A 22198-nucleotide genomic window follows, 5' to 3' on the forward strand; every position below is an offset into this window, starting at 1 on the left:
ATAGGCAACTTCAACCTGCCAGACATCTGCTGGGAACTTAATACAGCAGAAAAGAGGCAGTCCAGGAACATTTTAGAGTGCACGGAGGACAATTTTTTGTTGCAGCTGGTGGGTGAGCCCAATAGAGGAGGAGCTACGTTAGATTTGTTGTTTGCAAATAGAGATGGGCTGGTGGGCAATGTGGTGGTTGGAGGCCGCTTGGGGCACAGTGATCATGAAATTATAGAATTCTCAATACTTAGTGAAATCGGAAGGAACAAAAATAAGACTTTTACATTGAACTTCTGGAAAACAGACATTGGCCTATTTAGGAAACTTATTCAGAGGGTTCCTTGGGAAGTAGCCCTTAAAAACAAAGGTGCCCAGGAAAGGTGGATTATTGGAAAACCACTCAGACAATTTGTTGGAGTCAGAGGCACAGAGATTTTGCCCTTATCTCTGATACCTGGCTCTGACATCCAAGAAAACACTGAATTTCATATAACATCCTGAAAACAATTGTTAAATAGAAAAGCTAGAGGTGTAAATGTGTAAATTAGAAAGTTTTCTTATGTCACTGGGTGAAAAAGATAAAAGTTTGGAGTTTAAACTAGTTTAGAGAACAGAAGACAAGACGGAGGATTTAGGGTGTTGTCTCTTGTCCTCCTTTCTTCTTCATGTTCTTCCTCTAGGGGTTTTTGGGTAGTAGTAGGTGATTGGATAGAGAATGCTGCAGTGCAGCACACAGGTGTTGGGTAATTGAGTCACTAAGAAAAATAATTTACTTGGCATTTATTAACTGGGTAAATGGACATATAAAAAACCTCGAAGAAGATCTTTGTTAGTCATTTTGCACCTTTCTATCTTAGTGCTCATAGCTGCTTGTGGCTCCTTGTACCCTGTATACATGTAATGGAGATAAAAGAAGAATAAACAACCAAACAAGAGAAAACTGCCTCTCTCTCGTCAGTCTCAGTCCAAGAGGGGAAACGAACCCAACCACGAATGTCCTATCAAGACAGAGTGGCACCAAAATGTTTGGTACCTTGAATGTGAATGCCCCTTTTGAAAAAACAAAAAAAAAGAGAAGAGAGTGGAAATCTGGGAAAACTCCATGGAAAGGAGAAAAATAAGATCTTGGTAATCCTGGTGCTGGTGAGAGCAGATAAGCCAGAGCCAGACGTCTGTGAGCTGTGGAACAGATCACGGATAGAGGAGCTGAGAGAAAAGCTGACTGTAAGGTCAGGTAAGTTGTCAAAAGGGAGCAAAAATATGGGAAACATGTCCAAACCTGAGAGGGAGGTTTTGGCTATCTTGGAAACTGTGGTCAAGGAGCACCCAATCTCTGTACCCACAGATGAGCTTAAAAGCCTTCTATCCTGGATACAGGCAGAATTCCCTAACATGGATCCACAGAAAATTTTTACCCCAAGCCTGTGGGATAAGATAAACATGAGAATATATAGAAAGGCCACTCTTAGAGACCAGGCAGCAACTAAACCTCTGTTGGCTTCTAGAGTGATTTATGAAGTCATTTTCACTAAACGGAACTCTGAAACACAGGCAAGGGATGCTACAGACCAGCACAGGAAGGGAGACCCTGATGGATATGCTGGAAAAGGCTGAGTCTCTGCCTCTGTAATTCCATGGGGATTGGGACACCTTTATCTCACAAGACATCACCCAAAGTGTTGGAAATCCTTTCAAAGGATGGAATTATGGCAGTAAAAGCCACACAAGACACGGTATCTCCTACAAACAGGGCAGAAGCAAGAGACGGGAGAGGAATGGACAATACGGGCTCAGAAAAAGAACAGACTGGCTTGTCTCAGTCAGCTGCAGAATTCTCAAAATTCTTGCAAGCTGCAGAATCTGTGCAAACCTCCCTGAATTTTATCTTAGCAAAGGGAGTGTCTAAACCTGTTGAAAGACTAGAGGAACAACTATACAGAGACTTGGGAGCGATTCTAAAACCCGTGGATTCGGGACATATCAATACAAAGTTCAGCATCCCTGGGCTGCTTTCCACAAAGCAGCTGAAAGGAAGAAATCAAGCAACAAGAGGAAAAATATAATAATAATAATAATAAAAAATTTAATTAGGCAATGCAAAAATCAAAAGCATTGTAAATTGCATTGCTGGCTAATCTGCAAATTATTGCGGTCACAATTGAGCTTCAGAGAGAAGCCCCTATTGAATAAAATGCTTTCAAAAGTAAATCAAAAAGTTTACAAATATTGCATAATAGAATAAATATAGATATTGCATTTCTAATGATATCTGTTGGTTTTGCTTTTTATAAATAACATGAAAAATTATGATAGTCATTCATCCCAAGAAATTTAAAAGATTTTTGCTTTGCTTCAGTATTCTCAATAAATGAATGTTTTGAAAATGTCTTCTCTATACATCTACTTCTAATGTAGCATTTTATAATATAAAGTTGTATATAAAATATCATGTATATACATATATATATAAGGTGATCACCAGGCATTACTACTGTAATTACTGTCAATTTCTGAAAAATGCATTTTTTAAAAATTGAATTGAAAAAATACATAGTTAACCCTGCACAGGTTTCTCTCATTCTTTAACCTTTTCCTTCATTTGAACAAGTATATTATAGATTTAATTCAACACAGTTTTCAGTAATCTCAAAGTTAAGCTGAAAGACATCCAAATAATAGCTAGTTGATTAAATTATAATTGTTAGGAATTTTGTTTAAAGAAAGAAAGCTAAGGGCTTCCCTCCAGTTTAAAGCTGAGATCCAGGCCAGGCCTTAACTTTACCTGGATGGAGAATTTACCAATAAACCCAGAAGTTTTCTGCATCAAAACAATATTCAGGTCAGTTTGACTTGGCAATCAGTGAATTAATATAACAGCTGGATCCTTACAGTGAGCTTGAAGAATTGTTATCTGGACATAATTGTCCAATCCGTCACTCATTTATCAGCTGTTGCAGGCTCTGGGATGATAGTACATAAAGTACATTGAATAATCTATACTATACATTATTTGGATCATTATAATATCACATTATATCAATTGTGAATCTACTTAACAAGTTCTGGATTGCTGTAAAAGTGTTCTTTACTCCATGTATACATGTACATCTGTTTTACTAGGATGGTTTTTCATGTTCATAACATAAAAAAAAAATATCTTATTTTCTCCTCTCTGTGACAGCCCCAGTGTTCCACTCTCTGTGACAGCAGAGCAGTGACAGCCCCAATGTTCTCCTCCCTGTGACATCACAGAATTGACAGCCCAAATTTCCTCCTCTCTGTGACACCACAGCCGTGACAGCCCCAGTGTACCCCACTCTGTGACACCACAACCCTGACAGTCCCATTGTTCTCCTCCCTGTGACACCACAATGGTGAAAGCCCTAATTTCCTCCTCTCTGTGCCACCTCTCGTGGTTTTAAAGCATTAGTTAAAAAATCACTGTAAAACTTAGTCATTTCTTGCTGTGAGATGTGGATGATGAGAAGGGCAAAAGAAGCTTAAAATGTAAAGGAATGAGTAAGTTTATTAACCAAACTACAAGGTTAAGAAACCAGAAGAAAACTTCCAGAAACCCTTTTTCCCCACCACGCTGCCATTCCTGTCCTTAATTGACAACATAGAGAAAAAAAAAAGCTGGTGGTTAAAACAGTCCTAACTTTGCTATAGTCTTTTCACCAGTCTTTGTTGAGAAAAAGAAGTTCTCTTTTGTCAATCTATGGAGTTTTTCACCAGAAAACCATTTTCTCGTGCTTTGCTTCCTATTTCTCTGATGCCAGTGGCCCAGAAAACTCTGCCATTAGTCCTTTCCTGCCATTTCACACCACTCTGAGCTGTGTTCTTGATTCAAGGGGTGTCATTTGAAGGATGAGTTCTTCAAAGGCAAAAGTTCTCTTCATTTGTCTCTGTGACCATCTCTGGAAACAGAAATTTTTGCTTTGACTCTTAAGAGCCACAAATCTTCAACAACTCTCGCTTCTCCTTTTCTCTTCCAGCATCTCCTAGGATTACAGTGATTTCACCATTTACTCAGCTTTATCAATTAATTACTTTTGCTCAGATCTACACTTTGAAATACTCCATTCCCCCCAAAATACTGTTTCAGGAAAGAAAGGAGTTTTTTCAGAACATTATTGTCCCTCTTCATGGCTCGAACAAAAGAAAACTTCAGCTTTTTCAGGCATCTCCTTCTTCTCTTCCCATCTGAGGGTTAATTCCTTCCCTCACTGCCTTTGAGAGTTGATGCTGTTTCTTTCCATGTTGATCCCTCTCTCTTCCCCTCTCTCAGGAAAAAGGATTAATCTGCAAGTCTCATCTGGCTAGTGAAAGGGTTAAACTCTTGCCCAGGCCTTGATCTCTGCCAGGGCAGCGGCTGGAGCTGTTTGCCACGGAAGAATTTTGGTAGCTGCTCTGGAGGAGTGTGGCCACTGTCTCAGCACGCCGCAGCTCAAGAGCTTTCCCTCCCCTTCCTCGGCAGTCTCTGCTGAAGGCCAGCAGCATCAGAAACTGCAGCCCAGCCAGGAACCAGCCTGGCCCGGCAGCCCCACTGCACAAGGCTCAGCGAGCCCTACCAGAGCTTCAGCCCCTCTGGGAAGGGGCTCCTGTCACTTCACAGTCTCCATCCACCACCAGGAACCGCAGAACTCCGGCCAGCCCCGCTCCCCCCGCGGCCTTGTCTGGCCTGGGAGGGGGGGAGGCAGAACCGGAGCCCTGTTACCTCTTCAAAAGCCAGAAACCAAAAGAAAGAGAAATTCCCGGGCTTAAGTTTTATGGGGTGGTGTTCACAGGTTGATGTCAGATTTCAATGGTCAAAACTACCGTCAGTTCTTCGAAATGGCCAGATATTGGCCAGGAGAAACAACTCCCATCAGCCTCCAGCAACCTTAACTTCCTTTGCTGTTTGTCTTTTTATCTTAAATGTCAATCTATCACACACCACAGCAGTGACAGCCCCAGTGTTCCACTCTCTGTGACACCACAGCAGTGACAGCCCCAGTGTTCCACTCTCTGTGACACCACAGCAGTGACAGCCTCCATTTTCTCCTCTCAGTGACACGCGCTATGAGCAAAGCAGGGAGCACAGTGCCTGTGGAAAAGGAAGCTGCATATCTTTCTCAGTTTCACCTGAGAATGTGGCCTGGGAAATCAAAAGGAGGAATTAAAACAATCCTCAGAGACAGAAGACAGCCTTGCAGGTGCTGTTTGTCAGTTTCTTGTTTTCTTGCAAGAGAAGGTCGTGGGGTGGTGTATCCCACTGACCAGTGGCAGTGTTGTGTTTGTTCGCTAACCAATAAGAGTTTTACCTTTCTGTACTTTCACATATCGGTCTATAAAAGAAGATCTCAGGTAATTAAACTTGCATTCATTTTCAACTCATAAGAGAGCCCATGTTGTGCTTCTCATCGTTCCCAATAGCATGACAGGAACCCCCAAAAAATGCATCAAAAATGGGGAACTCCCCCTTGAATCCAAAGGATTTTGGGGAATTTTTTTCCCAAAAGCAGCAGGTTTTTCGGGGTGGGGGGGGAGGAGAGACCCCCTCTAAATTCCTTGAGATGTCCCCAAGGCACCGTCTGCAGAGGCAGCGGAGGGTGAATAGAAGGGCATTTTATGGAAATTAAGGGAATTTTGGGGGATTTGGCAAATTTTAGGGAATTTATTGATTTTTGGGGGGGTCTGGGAGGGTCTTGATTTTGCGAGGTCTTGTGTTCCAGGGCCAGGCTGCAGGATCATGTCCAGGGAAGCCACAGTTACCAGGAACAGGCATGGGACACCAACGAGATGGGATTCTGCTCAGGAAACCATTTATTCAGCTCAGGAACAAACTCAGATCCAGAGACAGCCCCAAACAGAGGCAGGGAGATGGGGTTTGAGAACCAGGGTGGAGTTCAAGGTCAGGAACCACTGGGAACACAGCAAGGGAAAAACCCCAGGGGCCCAAACCCAATCAGAATTCCTTGGGCTGCCACCCCACGAGGGGTCCAGGGTGGAGTTTCTTCCTGGGCTCGCAGGGCACATCCTCTGAGGCTGAGGGATGGAATTCCCTCTTGTCCATGCCACTCACTTTAACAACGTTCATTTGAAACTCAATCCTTGCCTCCCTGGGCAGGGGCACCTCACACAAAACCTCACTCAGTAATGGGCTCCCCCTTCATTCATCATCCCCAAACTTTGGCTGTCTCATTCCAGACCCCACCCCACCTCCCCAATCCAAACCCCAACCCATCCCATCCCTGCTGGACATCAAAATGCCTTCCCAAGCTATTTCCCACATTTCACACCTCCCAAACTCCATCCCACCCATCCTGCCCCACCCAATGCCCATCTCACCCCTCCTGATCTGCATCCCACTTCACCCAATCCCCTTCCAACCCCATTCCACCTGATGCCTTCAGAAGGCTGACCTAGAACAGAGGCTGGACAGAGTTAAGAATAAAGTTTATTAGAAGAATTTAAATACACCATGGGCAGTAAAAGAGCCAGGCCAGGTCTACACCCAAGATAGACCAAAAATGGTCACAAAAATGGACAAATGATCACAAGGTCTCACATTTTTATAAGCTGAGGTCAATCTGCATATTGGGGTTCATTGTCCAGTTACAGCTTCAGATGATGAAGTCCCATCCTTCTTGTTTTCTCTCTTCAGTCCACCCTTGTTCATGCTTTTGGGCTGAAACTTCTAACGACTGTCCTTGGTATCAAGCTAGAAAAGGAATTGCTTTGTCTACCTACTCTGTGAAGAGAGCTCACTAACAATTAATATGAAATTCAAAGCTACAAACCTAGGCAGCGCAGAATATGAAAAATAGGAAAGCTAAAACTTAAGACATCACACCCTGAGGGGCTGTGGAATTGAATAATTTTGGAGAGGTACTGAGTTGGATTCAGTGACATTGAGTGGGTTTGAGGTGAAAGATCAACCCCTTTTGTCTCTTTGAGTGCCAAGAAATGGAGACAACTCCACCAAATAACCCCACAACCCCCAAATATTCCCAAGTACCTCCCAGATTCCCTTGAAGCACCAGTAAAATGTGAGGTTTTAGATGCCTTTGATGAATTTGTTGATTTTTACCACTATTTCTCTTTTAAATAGATGAAGATGAATCAAAAGATAATTGAAACCAAAATAAAATGACCATCACCCCAGTGTGTTCCCAACTGGGAAGATCACTGGGAACGTGGGTCATCAGGTCCTGCCCAACGTGGGTCCTCTGATGGGGGATGGAGCTGGGGCAGTGCACGAAGCTCTTCCTGCACTTGGGGCACTCACAGGGCTTCCCTTACCGGTGCCTCTGTTGGTGTTGGGTCAAGTTAGAGCTCCTGGAGAAGCTCTTCCCACACTGGGGACACTCATAGGGCCTCTCCCCAGTGTGGATGCGCTGGTGCCTGATGAGGTTGGAGTTGTGCTTGAAGCCCTTCCAGCAGTCAGGGCAGCGGAAGGGCCTCTCATCCGTGTGAATCCGCTGGTGCACGAGGAGATCTGAGCTGGTCTGAAAGCTCTTCCCACACTCAGGACACTCGTAGGGCCTCTCCCCAGTGTGGATCATCTGGTGAATGGTCAGTTGGGACCTCTGACTGAAGGTCACCCCACATTCCCCACACTCGTAAGGCCTCTCCCCACTGTGGATCCTCTGGTGGCAGATCAGGCTAAAGCTCTGGCTGAAACTCTTCCCACATTCCCCACACTCATAGGGTCTCTCCCCAGTGTGGATGCGCCAGTGGGTGATGAGGTGGGAGTTTCGCTTGAAGCCCTCCCCACAGTCGGGGCAGCGGAAGGGCCTCTCATCCGTGTGAATCCGCTGGTGCAGGACAAGATTGGAGCTGGTCTGAAACCCCTTCCCACACTCGGGACACTCATAGGGCCTCTCCCCAGTGTGGATGCGCTGGTGACGGATGAGTTCGGAGTTGAAGCTGAAGCCCTTCCCACATTCCCCACACTTGTAGGCCCATTCCCCAGTGTGGATCATCTGGTGCCTGACCAGGTTTCTTCTGTGGCTGAAGCTCTTCCCACACTCCAAGCACTTGTAGGGCTTCTCCCCATCCTGAAGCTGCTCATGGACCACCAGCTCAGAGCCCTGCCTGGATCTCCGGCCGCCTTCCTGGCACAGGGTGGGTCTTTCCTCCTCAGAGCACCCTGGGATGGGTTTGGAGCCCCTCCTCCTGTGGGATCTCTGGGGATTTTCCTCCCCGTTGGATTCCTGTGCAGTGGAGCTGCTCAAAACAGCCTCTCTCACAAAGTTCTGCTGTGGGGATTTGTCCTCCCTGGTCTCCATCCTCAGCTCCTGGTCTGGGGGAGGAAGGACAAGGAGAGGATGGGATTTGCCTCCGTGCCAGAGGGAAGGGGAAGGAGATCCCCCCAGTGCGTCCCCGGCAGGACGGCGTCGGCAGCAGGGTTGTCCTGCAGCCGGGGGCCAGGCTGGGCTGGGAGATGGAGCAGGAGAGAGGGGGAAAGGGGCACTGACTTCCTCCTCACCTGCCTGGGTGTCCTGGGGCATCTTCCTCTTCCTCACAGCCTCCTTCTCCATCCGGCCAAGGTTTGGGATTGGGAAATCCTGGTTTGGGGAAGAATACAATTCACAAGCATATTGGGTTAGGGCGTTTGTTCTGCCCAAGTCCATCTCTAGAAGTCACCAGCCATCCATAAAAACATCCCAAACACCAAGATTCACCCCTGAAAATGCCTCCCAGGAGTTCCCCATCTCTGGTCTCTCCCCTTTGCTGTTCAGAGGTTCCCCCCGTCCCACCTGCTCAGGGTCACGCTTGTACGGGGGGTCCTCCGTCTACTCCATCCCTGTCCTCCTGAGGCTGCTGGGAGTGCCAGGAATCTGAAAAGTTCCCCCTGTTTCCATCTCCTCAATAAGGGATGCTGGGACTCCCCACGGTCCCCCCAAGGGGCATTTGCTGCTCAGCTTTGGAGTTCTTCATTCTCCAAACATCCCCCCCAAAAAACCCAACCCAGGCACCCCCGAGGATATCTTGGCTGAGCTCCCCTTCCTCGGTCACCTGTGGGACGGGGGATAATGACCCCACAGGTGGAGGCTGTGAATTCAGGGAGTGCTCGACCTTGTGGTTACTTCTCCTTTCCCTTATCTTCCTTTGTTCCTCCTCTTCCTACTGCTCCTCCTCTTCCATCCCTCCTCCTCCTCCCCCAGGAGCAGTGACACCCTCGGTGCCCCGTTCCCAAACCCCTCACAGCCCATGGCAGGAGCGGGGATGGAGCCGGGACAGGTCGGGATGGGCAGCGCGGGGCTCTCCGCTGCTCCCACCCGCTGGGGACGGGGGGAACCCGGCCCGGGGAAAAGGAGAGGGAAACTGGGAAAATTGGGGGCTGCAGATCCAACCTGGGGCTGGCTGGGGACCCTGGCTGGGGACTGCCAGCCCTTGGGGCTCCTCTGGGGAGATGTGGGAGGGGGGAACACAGAGAGCGCTGGGGGATCCCAGGAGTGGCAGCACTGGCAGGGACTGGTTTGGACTGGGGTAACTGGAACCTTACTGGGGCAACTGGGAATCCTTGGGAATGAGCACAAGCACGCTGAGGGCAACTGGGATATACTGGGAGTGTCTGTGACCATACCGGGAACAGCTGGAACCACACTGGGGGCACCTGGGGGTGAGTGGGACCATGCTGAGATGGGCTGGGACTATTCCAGGGACAACTGGGATCACACTGGTAGGAACTGGGAAGAATTGCAACTATTCTGGGATCACACTCAACTGGGATCATACTGGGATCATACTGGGAACAGCTGGGTCCCTGCTGGCTGAGACTGGGATCCCACTGAGGGTGACTGGAATCATACTGGGATTGACTGGGAGTGGCTGGGAACAACTGGGATCATGCTGAGAGCAACTGGGAGGAGCTGGGAATGACTGGGAGCGTGCTGGGGCTGACTGGGATATACTGGGAGAGACAGGGAGTCCCAGGGATCACACTGGAGGCTACTGGGGTCACACTGGCACTGCCAGGGAGCAACTGGGGCCACTGGCCTCATACTGGGAGTGACTGGGATTAGACTGGGAGTGACTGGGATCAGACTGGGAGTTACTGGGATCATACTGGGAGTGTGCAAGAAGCTGGAAAATGGGGAAAAAAATGGGAAAAAAACAAGGATAAATGCAAGGAAAATGTAAGGGAAAAATCAGGGAAAAAACCAAAAAAATATCAGGGTGAAATTAAAAAATATCAGGGAAAAAATCAGGAAAAAATTGGGAAAAAATTTGGGGAAAATGGGAAAATTTGAAAAAATTTGGGGAAAACCAGGAAAAATTTGGGGGGAAAAAAAGAGAAAACTCAAGGAAAAGATGGGAAAAAATTGTGGAAAAAAGCCAGAAAAAGAAAATGGAAAAAAATCTGGGAAAAATCAGAAAAAATGGGGAAAAAACCAGGAAAAAATAGGAAATGAAGGAAAAATCATGAAAAACCAGGGAAAATTGGAAAGAATATTGGGGAAATCAGAAGAAAAAACTGGGAAAGAACTTGGAAAAATCAGGAAACAACCAGAAAAGAAAGAGGAATAAAATCTGGAATGAAATAGGAAAAATCCCAGGAAAAATCAGGTAAAAACTAGGAAAATTTGAGAAGAAATTGGGAAAAAGCTAGAAATGAATTGGGAAAGGAAAAGAGAAGAATCAGGAAAAAATGGGAAATACATGAAAAAAATTGTGAAAAATTGTGAGAAATCAGGGAAAATATCAGGAAAAAAAAGCCGAAAAGACCCTGGGAAAAATGAGGAAAAATCAGGAAAAAATTGGGAAAAATAGTGTAAAAATGAAGGAAAAACTGAAAATAGTTGAGAGAAAAAATTGAAAAAAAATCTGGGAAATAATTGGGAAAAAATCAGAGAAAAAATGTGGAAAAAAAGGAAAATCACGGGAAAATCAGGGAAACGAACTGGAAAAGGATAAAAAAATCTGGAAAAATCAGAAAAAAAATAATGAAAAAAAATCAGGAAAGAATTGAGGAAAACCAGAAAAATTAGGGAAAGGATAAGGGAAAAATCTGGAAAAAAATGGGAAAAAAAGGAAAAAACACAAAAATCAAGGAAAAGTTTGAAAAAAAAATGGGGAAAAATTGGAAAAAAAATCAGGAAAATAAAAAAATAATGAAAATATTATGAAAAAAAATCAGGAAAAATCAGGAAAAAAAGGGGAAAATCAGGAAAAATATTGAAAAAAATTGGGTCAAATAAAGAAAAGAGAGGAAAGAAACCTGGAAAAAAATCAGGAAAAATCAGTAAAAAAAATAGGAAATACAGGGAAAAATCAGGGACAAATTGTGAAAAAAAATGGGGAACAACCAGGAATAAATTGCAAAGAGGGAAAAGTCAGAAAAAATGAGGGAAAATCAAGAAAAAAATTTAGGAAAAATTGGGAAAAAACAGGGAAAAATGAGAAAAAGAAAGAGGAAGAAGACTGGGAAAAAAATGGGATAAATCAAGGAAAAAAATAAAGGAAAAATGAAAAAAAGAAAGTGAGGAAAAAAACTTTGGAAAAATGGGAAAAAAATTGGGAAAAAACCAGGAAATATCAAGGAAACAAACAGGAAAAAATCAGGAAAAATTAGGAAAAAAAAGGGAAATATTGGGACAAATCAGAGGGAAAAATCAGGAAAAAAAATTTGAAAAATATTTGGAAAAAATTGTGAAAAATGAGTAAAAAATCAGGAAAAGAAAAAGGGAATAAAACCTGGAAAAAATCAGGAAAAAAAATCAGAAAAAAAAATTTAAAAAATTGTGGGAAAATCAGGAAAAGAAAATGGGGAATACAGGAGAAAAAATCAGGAAAAAAATGGGAAAAACTAGAAAAATTATGGAAAAATTGGAGAAAAAGTTGGGAAAAATACAAAAAATTTTATGAAAAGAAGAGCAAAAAATCAGGAAAAACGGAGAAGTCAGGAAAAAAATGGTGAAAAAACTGGGAAAAATTCAGGAAAAAATGAGGGAAAAATCAGAAAAAAATAAGAAAACACAAAAAAGAGAGAAAAATATTGGGGGAAATAAGGAAAAAAACAGGATGAAATTCCCCCTATCCCATTTTTCCATGGAATTTTGGGAATTGCCTACCTGGGAGGTTGTAGAAGAATTTCCGGGCCTGGGAATCCAGGGAGTGGGGAAAGGTGGAATTGCGGATGAGCTGGTCAAGATTTTTGGGAAGGTTGATGGCCTGGTCCTATTATAGCTTCCAGAATGTTCAGATGAATCCCACTCCTCCTTCCGGCTAGAAATCATGGAAAAATCATGGAAAAATCATGGGAAAGCTGTGATTCAAATTCATGGAGTTTTGCCCCCAAAGCACCCTTTTTTCCCGCGAAAATATTAATTTTTTTGAATAATTAAATGGAAAAGATTAGGGGGAAATAGGGAAAAATAGGATGGAAATGGAGGAAAAGTGGGGGAAATTTGAGCCAATGTGGGAAAATAATAAGGAAAAAATGGGATAAAATTAGGGAAAAATGGGATAGAAATGAAGGAAAAATTGGGAAAAATGGGAGAAAGGAATGGGAGAAGATGGGGATAAAATGATGGAAAAATGAGATAAAACCAGGATAAAAATGGGGAAAAAAATGAGGGAAACCGGGAGAAAAATGAAGGGAAAATGGGAATAAAAATGGTAAAAATGAAGTCAAAGTGGGAGAAAAATGGAAGAAAATGGGGAAAACAGGAGAGAACATAGGGAAGAAACTGGGGGAAAATGGAGCAAAAAGAGGGTAAAATGGAGAAATGGGGAAAAAATAGATTAAAAATGGGAAAAAAATGGGAAAAATTAGGACAACATGGAGAAAAAATGGAGTAAAAGTGAAGGAAAAAATAGAAAAAAAATCAGAAAAAATCAGAAAAAATTGAGGACAAATGAGTTTAAAAGGGGGGAATTGGAGGGAAAATAGAGAAAAATGGGTGAAAACTAGGGAAAAATAAAAAATAGGATAATAGGGAAGAAAAATATATGAAAATGGGATAAAATGAGGAAAAATAGAAAAAAAATTGATAAAAACGAGATAAAAACGGGAAAATTTTGGGAAAAATTGGATAAAAATGTGGGGAAATGGGGATAACATTTGGGTAAAATGGAGACAAGTTGTACCCCAATAGGAAATGACTGGGAGAGACAGGGCTCTTCCTGCTGCCGAGGAAACTGAAACCACACGGGGAGAGCAACTGGGCAATGCTGGGAGCAGCCACTGCCGGCACCGGGAGCCCCGAACCCCTTTCCCGGCCATGCCGGACCCGCATCCCCCCGGCCCCTTTGCCGGGGCTCTGCCGCCACCGCCACCGGGACCCCCCAAAAACACCTCCCGGGGACCCCCGGGGTGCCCCCGAGGGGCATCTGCGGCTCGGCTCTGGAGCCCTGCCATCCCCAAACATCCCCCCCAAAAACCCCAAAGCCAGGGAGCCCCGGGGGATTTGGGGCGAGCTCCCCCTCCCCGGGCACCTGCGGGATGGGGGGCGATGGTCCCGAAGGAGCTGCAGATGCAGAGAGCGGGGAGCGCAGGTGGAGCCTCCTCTGCCTGCTCCAGCTCTTCCTCCTCCTGCTCCTCCTCTTCCTCCTGCTCTGTCCCTCCTCTGTCCCTGTGCGTGGTTCGGAGCCCTCGGGTGAGCGGGGCCGGGCCGGGACACGATGGGAAAGGGCTGGGTCCCCCCCAAACCGAGCTGGGGGCAGCGGAGCTTTGGGGGAACAATGGGAACGGGGCGGGACAGGGGAACAGGGGGAGGTGGGAGCACTGAGGGTCCCCCAGTTCACCCCAGGAGCCCCAAGCCCCGTCCCAGCCCCCCCCAGTTCCCCCCGCAGCCCCGGCTGAGGGGGGCTCAGCCCAGGAGCCGCCGTCGTTCGGGGCTCCCCCGAGTGCAGGAACGGGAGAGTTCCCGGCTCGGGGAGGCCCCAGCACAGGAGGGGATCTTGTCCCTCTTCCAGGGCCTTCCAGGGTCTTCAGGCCCCTCTCAAGAGGAGTTTTTCTCTTTTTCAGGTTTTTTTTGAGGGATCCCACCACTACAGGGGTGTTTTTTCCTCCCCATTTTAGGGTGTTTGTGCGGCCGCAGCCCCACAAGCCCCTTTTGAGGGGGGATCATGACGGCTTTAAGTGACATTTTTAGGGGTGTCCCCACCCCAAGCCCCTGTAGGGGATGTTTTGTCCCCCAGGGTGGATTTTGGGGGTTCTCTCTACCATGGCCGCTTTAAGGGCCCCCGGTGTTGTCGGGTCCCACTGTAACTCCTCTTAAAAGGGCAACACCGCTCCCGTTGGTTCCGGCAGTGGAGCCCGGGAGGGGTTGGGGGTCCCGGGAGGGGTTGGGGGTACCTGGGTGATGCCGATGAAGGTGTCCATGGGGATCCCGTGCTGGGTATAAACCTTCATGAGGGGTTCCTGGGGGTTTTCAGAAGTTCTGGGTGTTTTTAGGGCCATGGTGGTTTTTTGGGGGTTCCCAAGGGGGTTTACAGGAACCCTGATGAGGGAATTTGGGCGATCCCGGGGGTGGAACTGGGGGTCCCAAGGCTGTTTTGGGGAACCTGCTGGTGATGGACATGGGGACCCCATGCCAGGTATGAACCTTCTCAATGTCTGTATGGGGTTTTGCGGTTTTGGGGAGTTTTTGGAGCATCCAGGGCTGTGTTTGGGATCAGGGGAGGTTGGGGTGTCCCGGGGGCTTTGGGGGTTCTCGGCAGGTTTGGGGGTACCTGGGCAATGCGGGTGGCAGTGCTGGGGACCCCGTGCCGGGTTTGAACCTTCTCACTGCGCACGGGCAGCGTCAGCGTGTTCAGGGAGATCCTGGGGGGCCCGGGGGGTCACCCCAAATCCCAGGGACCCCAAATGCTGAGGGACCCCCCGAACTGCCCTCACCGCTGGATCTGCTGCAGGCAGGGGGGCACCAGCACTCAGCCCCCACCCTCCACCATCACAGGGGGGCTGTGGAAGAAATCTGGGGGTGCAGGGACAGGTCAGGTGGGACCCCCAAAGTCCTGGGGAAGGGGACACGGGGGGACTTCCAGGAATTCCCATTATGGGGGAAAGAAGAGGGACCAGGAAGAGTTTGGGGGGGCTGGGTGGGTCATGGGGGGACCCCCAGGAGTCTTGTGGGTGGTGGGGAGGGCAAGGAACAGGGCGACCCCCAGGATGGGTTTGGGGGGGAACCGGATTGGAGCTCCCATGGCAGTGGGATGGGGAGATCTGCCCATGGAATTCCATGGGAATGGAATGGCAGTGAGATCCATCCACAGAGTTCACATGGGAATTGGACGGCAGTGGGATCCATCCATGGAGATCTCACGGGAATGGGATGTCTGAGATCCATCCATAGAATTTGCATGCGAATTCCCACATTCCCAAATTTTGCCCTCCCAAATCCCACATTCCCATTCCCATATTCCCATGGGAATTTTGCCCTCCCCACCTTTACACTCCAGCGCCTCCCGCCCATATCTGACATATTTCCGGAGACATTCCCTGCAGCTGTGAGCCAGGGAATTTGTTCATCCCTCAGCCTGGATCTCAGGGATCCCCATGGCGGTGCCACAGTTGCCATCGCAGCCCCACAGATCCCCCAGCCCCGGCTCCCCCCGCTCAGTCCCGCTCTGGCTGTGCCGCTGCTGCAGCATCTGCAGCTCCCCGCTGGCCCCGTGCCGGTGCCGCTCCTTGTGCCGGCCCTGGCTATCCCAATATCCCAGCCCTGACTATCCCAATATCCCAGCCCTGGCTATCCCAACACCCCAGCTCAGGCTATCCCAATATCCCAGCCCTGGCTATCCCAATATCCCAGCTCTGGCTATCCCAATATCCCGGCTCTGGCTATCCCAATATCCCAGCCCTGGCTATCCCAATATCCCAGCCCTGGCTATCCCAATATCCCAGCTCTGGCTATCCCAATATCCCAGCCCTGGCTATCCCAACACCCCAGCTCTGGCTATCCCAGTATCCCAGCCCTGGCTATCCCAATATCCCAGCCCTGGCTATCCCAATATCCCAGCTCTGGCTATCCCAAGATCCCAGCCCTGGCTATCCCAATATCCCAGCTCTGGCTATCCCAATATCCCAGCCCTGGCTATCCCAAGATCCCGGCTCGGCTCCGCCCGGCCCCGCTCGCTGCGGCGGCGCTGGAAGGGGATCCCAGCCAGGGACCCCATGGACATGGACTGCGGGAAGCCCGGGCCGGGCTCCGACAGCGCCGCGTGCAGGGAACGCAGGGAGAGGAGAACTGGGGGGACATTTGGAGATTTGGGATCGGGGGGGTCACAGCTGAAGGAAAGGGGGAACGGGGAGAGCCGGGAAGGGCATTTGGGGATGCCAGGAGTGACAAGAGGGGAGGCTAGGGCTGGCTAGATGTGGCATGGCTGGAGTTCAGGGTGTTCCTGTACCCAGGAAAGGGAGCTCCAAGGGTCCCCGCTGTCCCCATTGCCAGGACAGGGCAGGGAAAGCCGGGATGGCTGGGAATAGGGGTCCCGGGTGTCCTCAGTGCTGAGGAAAGGAGGGGCTGGCTGCTGGGAGAGGCAGGAATAGGGGTCCGGGGGGTAAATGGGTCAAGGAGAAGGGGGCTCTGGGGGCTGCGGGAGGCGGGATGGCCGGGAAAGGGGTGCAGGCGTTCCTGGTGCCGGATAAGGGGGTGCAGGGTGGGACCCACGGCCGGGAATGGGGGTTCGGTGGGATGGCGGCGCCCAGGAATGGGGGTTTAGGAGCCCCTCGGCGCTCCGGAATGGGCGATCAAAGAGTCCCGGTACCGGGGTCCCCCTCACCTCTCGCCGCCCCCCGGGAGCGCCCCCGGCCCCAGCGCTGGAGCCATCGCGCTGCTCCGCTGCGGCCCCGCCCACAGCCCCGGCCCCGCCCCCAGAGCCGCCTCGGGCTCTGCCATTGGCGCCGCTCTTTGCTGCCCGCCAGTGGCAGCCCGAGGCTGCAGTGACGTCACCGGTCGCCGGGCAGATCCCGGCGGCGCAGGGCGGCCAAGGCGGAAGCGAAAGTGCCCGAGGGAGCGCGGGGGGAGGGGACGGGGCAATTCCAGGGAATTCCCCTGGATCCCCTCCCGGGATCCCCCGGGACCCTCCTCGGCCGCGCACTGCGGGACCCCCGGGACAAACTGGGCTGAACTCCCGGGCCCTGCGCCCAAACTCTGCCTGGAACCCGCCGGCTTCGGCCCAAAGCGGGGGAAGCCCCGGCATCCGCGGATCCCATTTTTCCTGCGGCTGCGGCTCCCCAGCCCCGGCGGAGCAGGAGCGGCCGCTGGGAGCCCGAGCCCCGATTCCCAATCTCCTTCCCTCTCTCTCTGCTGCTCTCTCCCTCTCCTTTGGGTGATCAGAAATGCCAGAGCGGCTGGAGAGCCCCGTGCCCAGCTCGGCTTTCCCTGGAAAGGGAGGCCTGGGGGTGCGGTGCCCCGGGATGGCCGGGAATGGGGCTCCGGGGGTCCCCGGGCTGACGGAACCGGGGGATCCAGGGGCTGCCAGGGGAGGATCCCCGGGAAAGGGGGTGCAGGGCGCTGTTGGTGCAGGAGAAGGGGGTGCAGGGGGTCCCGGAGCTGGGGAAGGAGATGCGGGGGGGTCCCAGGGCCCAGGAATGGGGATCCAAGGGGGTCCCAGGGGGGCTCCCCAAAGCCCCTCCCAGGGCACAGCAGGAGCTGGGTCAGGAGCTCTGGCAGAGACAAAAGGGGGTGAGCCCGGCATGGGGGGGACATGGGGGAGTCACAGGCGCTCCCGGGGGGGGACACGACCCCCGGGGACCCCTCCTCACCTTCTCCCACGTACCCCAACAGAGCCCCTAAATGGATGAGCAGAGCTCGGTGACTGCAGTATGAAACTTGTTCAGTGGCACAGGAGGATTTAGAATTGAGGACAGGGGAAGGGTTTAACCCAGCCTCCTGTTTGAACAGCCTGGAGAGGGGGCTGGGGAGAAACCCATGCCTGCATTGAATTGAGAGAGATCCAGACCCGGGCTGGGAGAGATTTGAGACACACCCACCTTTGGACTTTGCTGTCCACAACACCCTGACACATAAAGGTAAAACCTTACAAAAGAAAGGACTTGTAAAATCATGGTTTAGGACTTGTTATGTGGGCTTAGTGTAGCTAGCAGCTGGCCTGATAAGTTCCCAGGCAAAAACATCTTGAGAATGAAAAGTTTGTTAACATAACAAGCTATTCTTGGGGAGAAAAACAAGTGCACCTGTAGTAACAAGGGATCTGTCCCATGGGAATCAGTAGAAAAAGTATGTAAACATTGTTAGAGAGAAAAGTTTGGATTGACGTGTACACTCACCATTACCAACCAGTGAACTGAGTTCCCAACCAACTGGAATTAAGCACGGTGCCTTCTGATAACCATGTAAATATAAGCTGTGTGCAATAAAGCTTTGGCTGTGATGGAAGAAGAAACAGGTGTCATTGTCCATCTCTACTGCGACACACCCAAGCAGGACATCGGGTCCTGCCGAAGCAGTGGAAAGAAGCAGCTCTGGTGGCCAAGTGGCACGGCCCATTCCAAGTGTCCCTGAGCACAGAAACAGCCCCAGCACAGCTGAACACGGGGGGACCCCTCAGCCTCGGCTCAAGGGCTCTGCAGCCCCGCAGATTTGGATTTCCTGGCTGCAGCAGGAGGATGAGAGGCCGCCCCTGAGCCTGCACTGAAGGCAAGGCAGCAGCAGCCAGGACTCCCCAGCGGGGGAAGCCCCTGGGCCTGCCCACAGATCCTCTGCTGAAATCCTCGGCCTGGGCACCCTCCTTTGGCATCTCCAGCCCCTGCGGGACAATCCTGGCTGGCACTGCTGGAGCTTCAGGGCTTTCTGTGCCTGCCCTCGCCACAGCTGCTGGGGAAGGCACCGTGAGAATTCCACTCTGGCTCTCAATTACACTCACACTCTGGGTTGGCTGGGATTAGAGTATTGGAAAATAGACCAAGTGTAAAATTATTTTTTATTTGATTTCTCCAGTCAAGCTTGGTTTGCATTTGCCTTGGAATTTTAAAGGTTTTTTTTAAGGGATGTTCCACCACTCAGCAGAGAAGAGCTTAACATCTCAACAGACTGGGAATAGCCCAAAAGATTCCCACAAAGACAACGACAATCAACAAAACATCAACACCCAGCAGCAAACATCAACCAACATCTACCCCAGACACTGCCCTGGCACAGCTGGAGACACCTGGTCTGGAAAAGGCTGAGCAGGAAACCCAGGAGTGCAGACCTAATTCACATCAGAGACACAGAAATCCGGGTGCAACAGAAAACCAAACACTAAGGACTCCACAACTTGGAAACAATGAACACTAAACCAATGGATTTCTATGGGTTCAGACTGAATAAAGTTTAGGAAATATCTAGTAAAACTCACATGTCATGGAATGATTTTCTCTGCACATGCAGAATATGTGTGGCTGAAATGATTCTGTTCAGAATCAAGTCATGCCTTATTTTTCTAAAGACATTGTTGGAGAGTTTTTGCTTTTCACAGTTTCAGTGAATGGATTACACCATTAGAAGAATTTTTCGTAATAATTCTACTTTTCTGTTGTCAGTTCTGTTTGGGACAGGGGTGTGAGAATCAGTTTTTAGTCAGAGAAGAAAAAGAAAATACTTGATTTCTTTCTAATTTTTGTTTTTATGTTTGTGCATGGCTCTTAGTGATGACAAAATTATGGTATGGGTTTTTCCATGTTCACCTTTAAGCTGCATTTTGAAAACCAGAAGACCTTGAAATGCGGCCCTTTAAAAGGTAAATAGTTAATAGAAAATTGTATTAAAAAAAAAAAAGAAAAAATTGTAAGGTGGGGGGGGGCTCCATGTGAGTCATCCCATGGCTGCCCTGGAAGAGAAGCTTCATTCCAGGCAGCCAGCAGAGGAGCTTTTGAAATGCAAATTAACACCTCTGGGGCAAAGCCTGGACAATGTACCAGGGTGTTCCTGCCTGGGGGAGGAATTGGGCTGAATTCCTCTGCCCCTCAGCCCAAGCTCTGCCTGGGGGCACAGATGGAATTTGCACAGCTAAAGGCAGAGCCCATGGTGAGGATATCTGACTCTGCAGCAGAAATTGGTTAAGCTAAAAAGGAAAAGTGCAAATGGACAATGCTGTGAAAACTTCACTATAAAAAATGGGGGAGAATCATCCCACTCCCCACCTGAACTTGTGCTCTCACTTTCTATGTTATCTAGGGTGAATTACAGCTCTGGATTTTGTTGCTACCCCAAGTTAAGGGAATTCAGTTGGGAATCCAAGTATGTGCTGATTTAATTAGAGAAAAGCCCAAAATTGATGCAGCCCTGCCCAGAGGGAGCACCCAAAAATGGGGAAAAGATGAATGGCCACCAGAACAAATCCTGCACCACCACGGACCAGGCCCTGGGAACCCTAACAAATTCATATCAGGAGCCAGAGAAACCATTTATCATTTCCATGGCATAATTAGATTACAGGATGTCCTCAAAATAATACCCAACCAGACAGCTCCAGTTCCTGACTTTCTTCCCAACCAATCCACCCAGATGAGGAATACAACATTTCACCATGGGATGGGGTCAGATTATCTTTCAGCAGGAAAAGGAGGCAGAGTTTGTGCAAAGTTAAATGATTCAAACTGCTGTTGGCAAATACATCACAGAGGAAAAGTGGAGAAACAGATAACAAGGATGTAAGAAAAGAGCTCATGTACTGGTCCAAATGTGGAAAGGATGGGCATGGGCAACTTTTTTGTGGTTCCCTGGCAGACCATGGGTTAAACAAATGCAGTTTCTCCTCTTATGTTCTACAGCAACTCTCATCTTTTCACCATACACTGCACCTTGCTGAGTGCAGCTCATTCAGCAGCTGAGCAAGGGGATGCAGGGGGCAGCCAGGCCTCCTGAGCCACAAACGGCTACAAAAGGACAGAGAATGAGGGCACTGAGAGCAATCCCAAAATCAAAGAACACCCAGGAAGAAAAAACAGAGCAAATGAGTGAATCTGCTTGCAGATAGGGCCACGGACTTGCACATAAGGAAACAAAGGGAAAAAGCCTCAGTTTCAGAAAATGTTACTAATTGGCAAGGACCGCTGCTCTGACAAAGTCCCGCTAAATTCCTGAACTTCCAGAAGAACAAAGACTTAACAGAGCCATCAATATCGGATGTTATACAAAAGTGGGGGGTACATATTAACCGGGACATGCAGGAGGCAGATGGGGAAGTCTGAACCTTCCAAGCACCTCCGCCAGTGGGGAAAGGGACAGGGACACGCGGCCGGGAAAATCAGGACAAAAACGAGGCCGCGTCCTCCAGCAGCTGGAGAGAGCGCACGGCAAATGCCCCACGGCCTCTCCCTTTGGGCAGCAATAAAGTCACTCTCACACCGCTCCTCTGGCTCCTTTGGCCACACAAACCTCTGGCGCCGGGAATTTTCCCGCCCAGCCCCGGGCACAGCGCAGCCACCTCCGGGCTACCGACACGAACCGGGACGAGCCAGCGCTGCTCCGGCACCGGCTCCTGCCGAGGCCCCAGCGGGAAGGAGACCGCGGGCAGCCGCTCCCGCGGCGCCCTCACGCCAGGGCCAACACGGGCCGGCCACGGCACAAGCCACCCGCCACAGCCCCCCGCCGCCCCCTCCCGGGCCCGCAGCGAGCCCCGAGCCCCCGCAGAACCGAGCGCGGCTCCCACCTGCGATGGCTGGGGCCGCCTCCGAGCTCCGCCGCCGCCTCACCGGGCTCCGGCCGCCGCTGCCGGGCCCGCACAGACGCTCCGGCAATGGCGGCTCTCCTGCCCCACGGCCGCCCTGGGGGCGCCAGCGGGGCCGGGCTTGTCCCCGCTCTGCCCAATCAGCGCGCGCCAGAGCCACGAGTGACGGCAGCAGCAGCCAATCGCAGCCAGCGGTGGGCTCTGCACACGGCACAGCCCCGCCCCGCGCTCTCAGGGCCCGCCCCGGGCTGTGTGAGGGGAAGGGCGGAGATGAGGAACAGGCCTGGAACGGGCCCGGCCCGAGCCGCCATTGAGCTCCGAACACAAACAAAGTTCTCCGCAGCTCCCGGCTCGCCTTTCCCTGCCCTGGGTGTTCGGTGGCTCCGGCTCAGCGGGAAGCCCTGGAGCCTCACTTCTCCCGGCGCTAATTAGGTGCCTCAGTGCATCGCTCGGATTTCCCCAGAAAAAGGGAAAACTGCCCCAAATCCCTGTGGATGAGTGGGGGAGGAGAGAGGTTTCTGGCAGAAAACTCCAAAAACTCCGAGCAGGATCATGAGAAGTAAAGGAAGACCCTTAAAACCAGCTTCCCCCACCCCTC

At 49.9% G+C, this 22198-nt stretch overlaps 3 protein-coding genes across 10 annotated transcripts in view; 1 reads left to right on the forward strand and 2 right to left on the reverse strand.

Annotated features, from left to right (window-relative positions):
- LOC147646628 (maestro heat-like repeat-containing protein family member 7) overlaps positions 1-22198 on the forward strand; it is a 170475-nt gene that overhangs the window by 49678 nt on the left and 98599 nt on the right. The window lies entirely within an intron of this gene.
- Positions 1-22198, reverse strand: part of LOC147646629 (maestro heat-like repeat-containing protein family member 7) — a 237373-nt gene that overhangs the window by 32487 nt on the left and 182688 nt on the right. The gene's annotated exons all lie outside the window — the stretch shown is intronic.
- On the reverse strand, positions 6413-15589 carry LOC111944981 (uncharacterized). Of its 2 annotated transcripts, XM_086873196.1 has the most exons (4): positions 13420-14350; positions 12054-12207; positions 8465-8543; positions 6413-8278 (listed from the first exon to the last, which is right to left on the reverse strand). In XM_086873196.1, the coding sequence occupies exons 3-4, from the start codon at positions 8514-8516 to the stop codon at positions 7272-7274; spliced, it is 1059 nt and encodes a 352-aa protein (XP_086729322.1). In that variant the 5' UTR covers positions 8517-8543; positions 12054-12207; positions 13420-14350; the 3' UTR covers positions 6413-7271. The 2 variants fall into 2 exon arrangements, with proteins under 2 accessions (XP_086729322.1, XP_086729321.1); XM_086873195.1 differs by having other exon boundaries at positions 12054-15589.

This window comes from Cyanistes caeruleus, unplaced genomic scaffold (assembly GCF_971803275.1).
Source record: "Cyanistes caeruleus unplaced genomic scaffold, bCyaCae1.hap1.1 HAP1_SCAFFOLD_89, whole genome shotgun sequence".
NCBI classification, from domain to species: Eukaryota; Metazoa; Chordata; class Aves; order Passeriformes; family Paridae; genus Cyanistes; species Cyanistes caeruleus.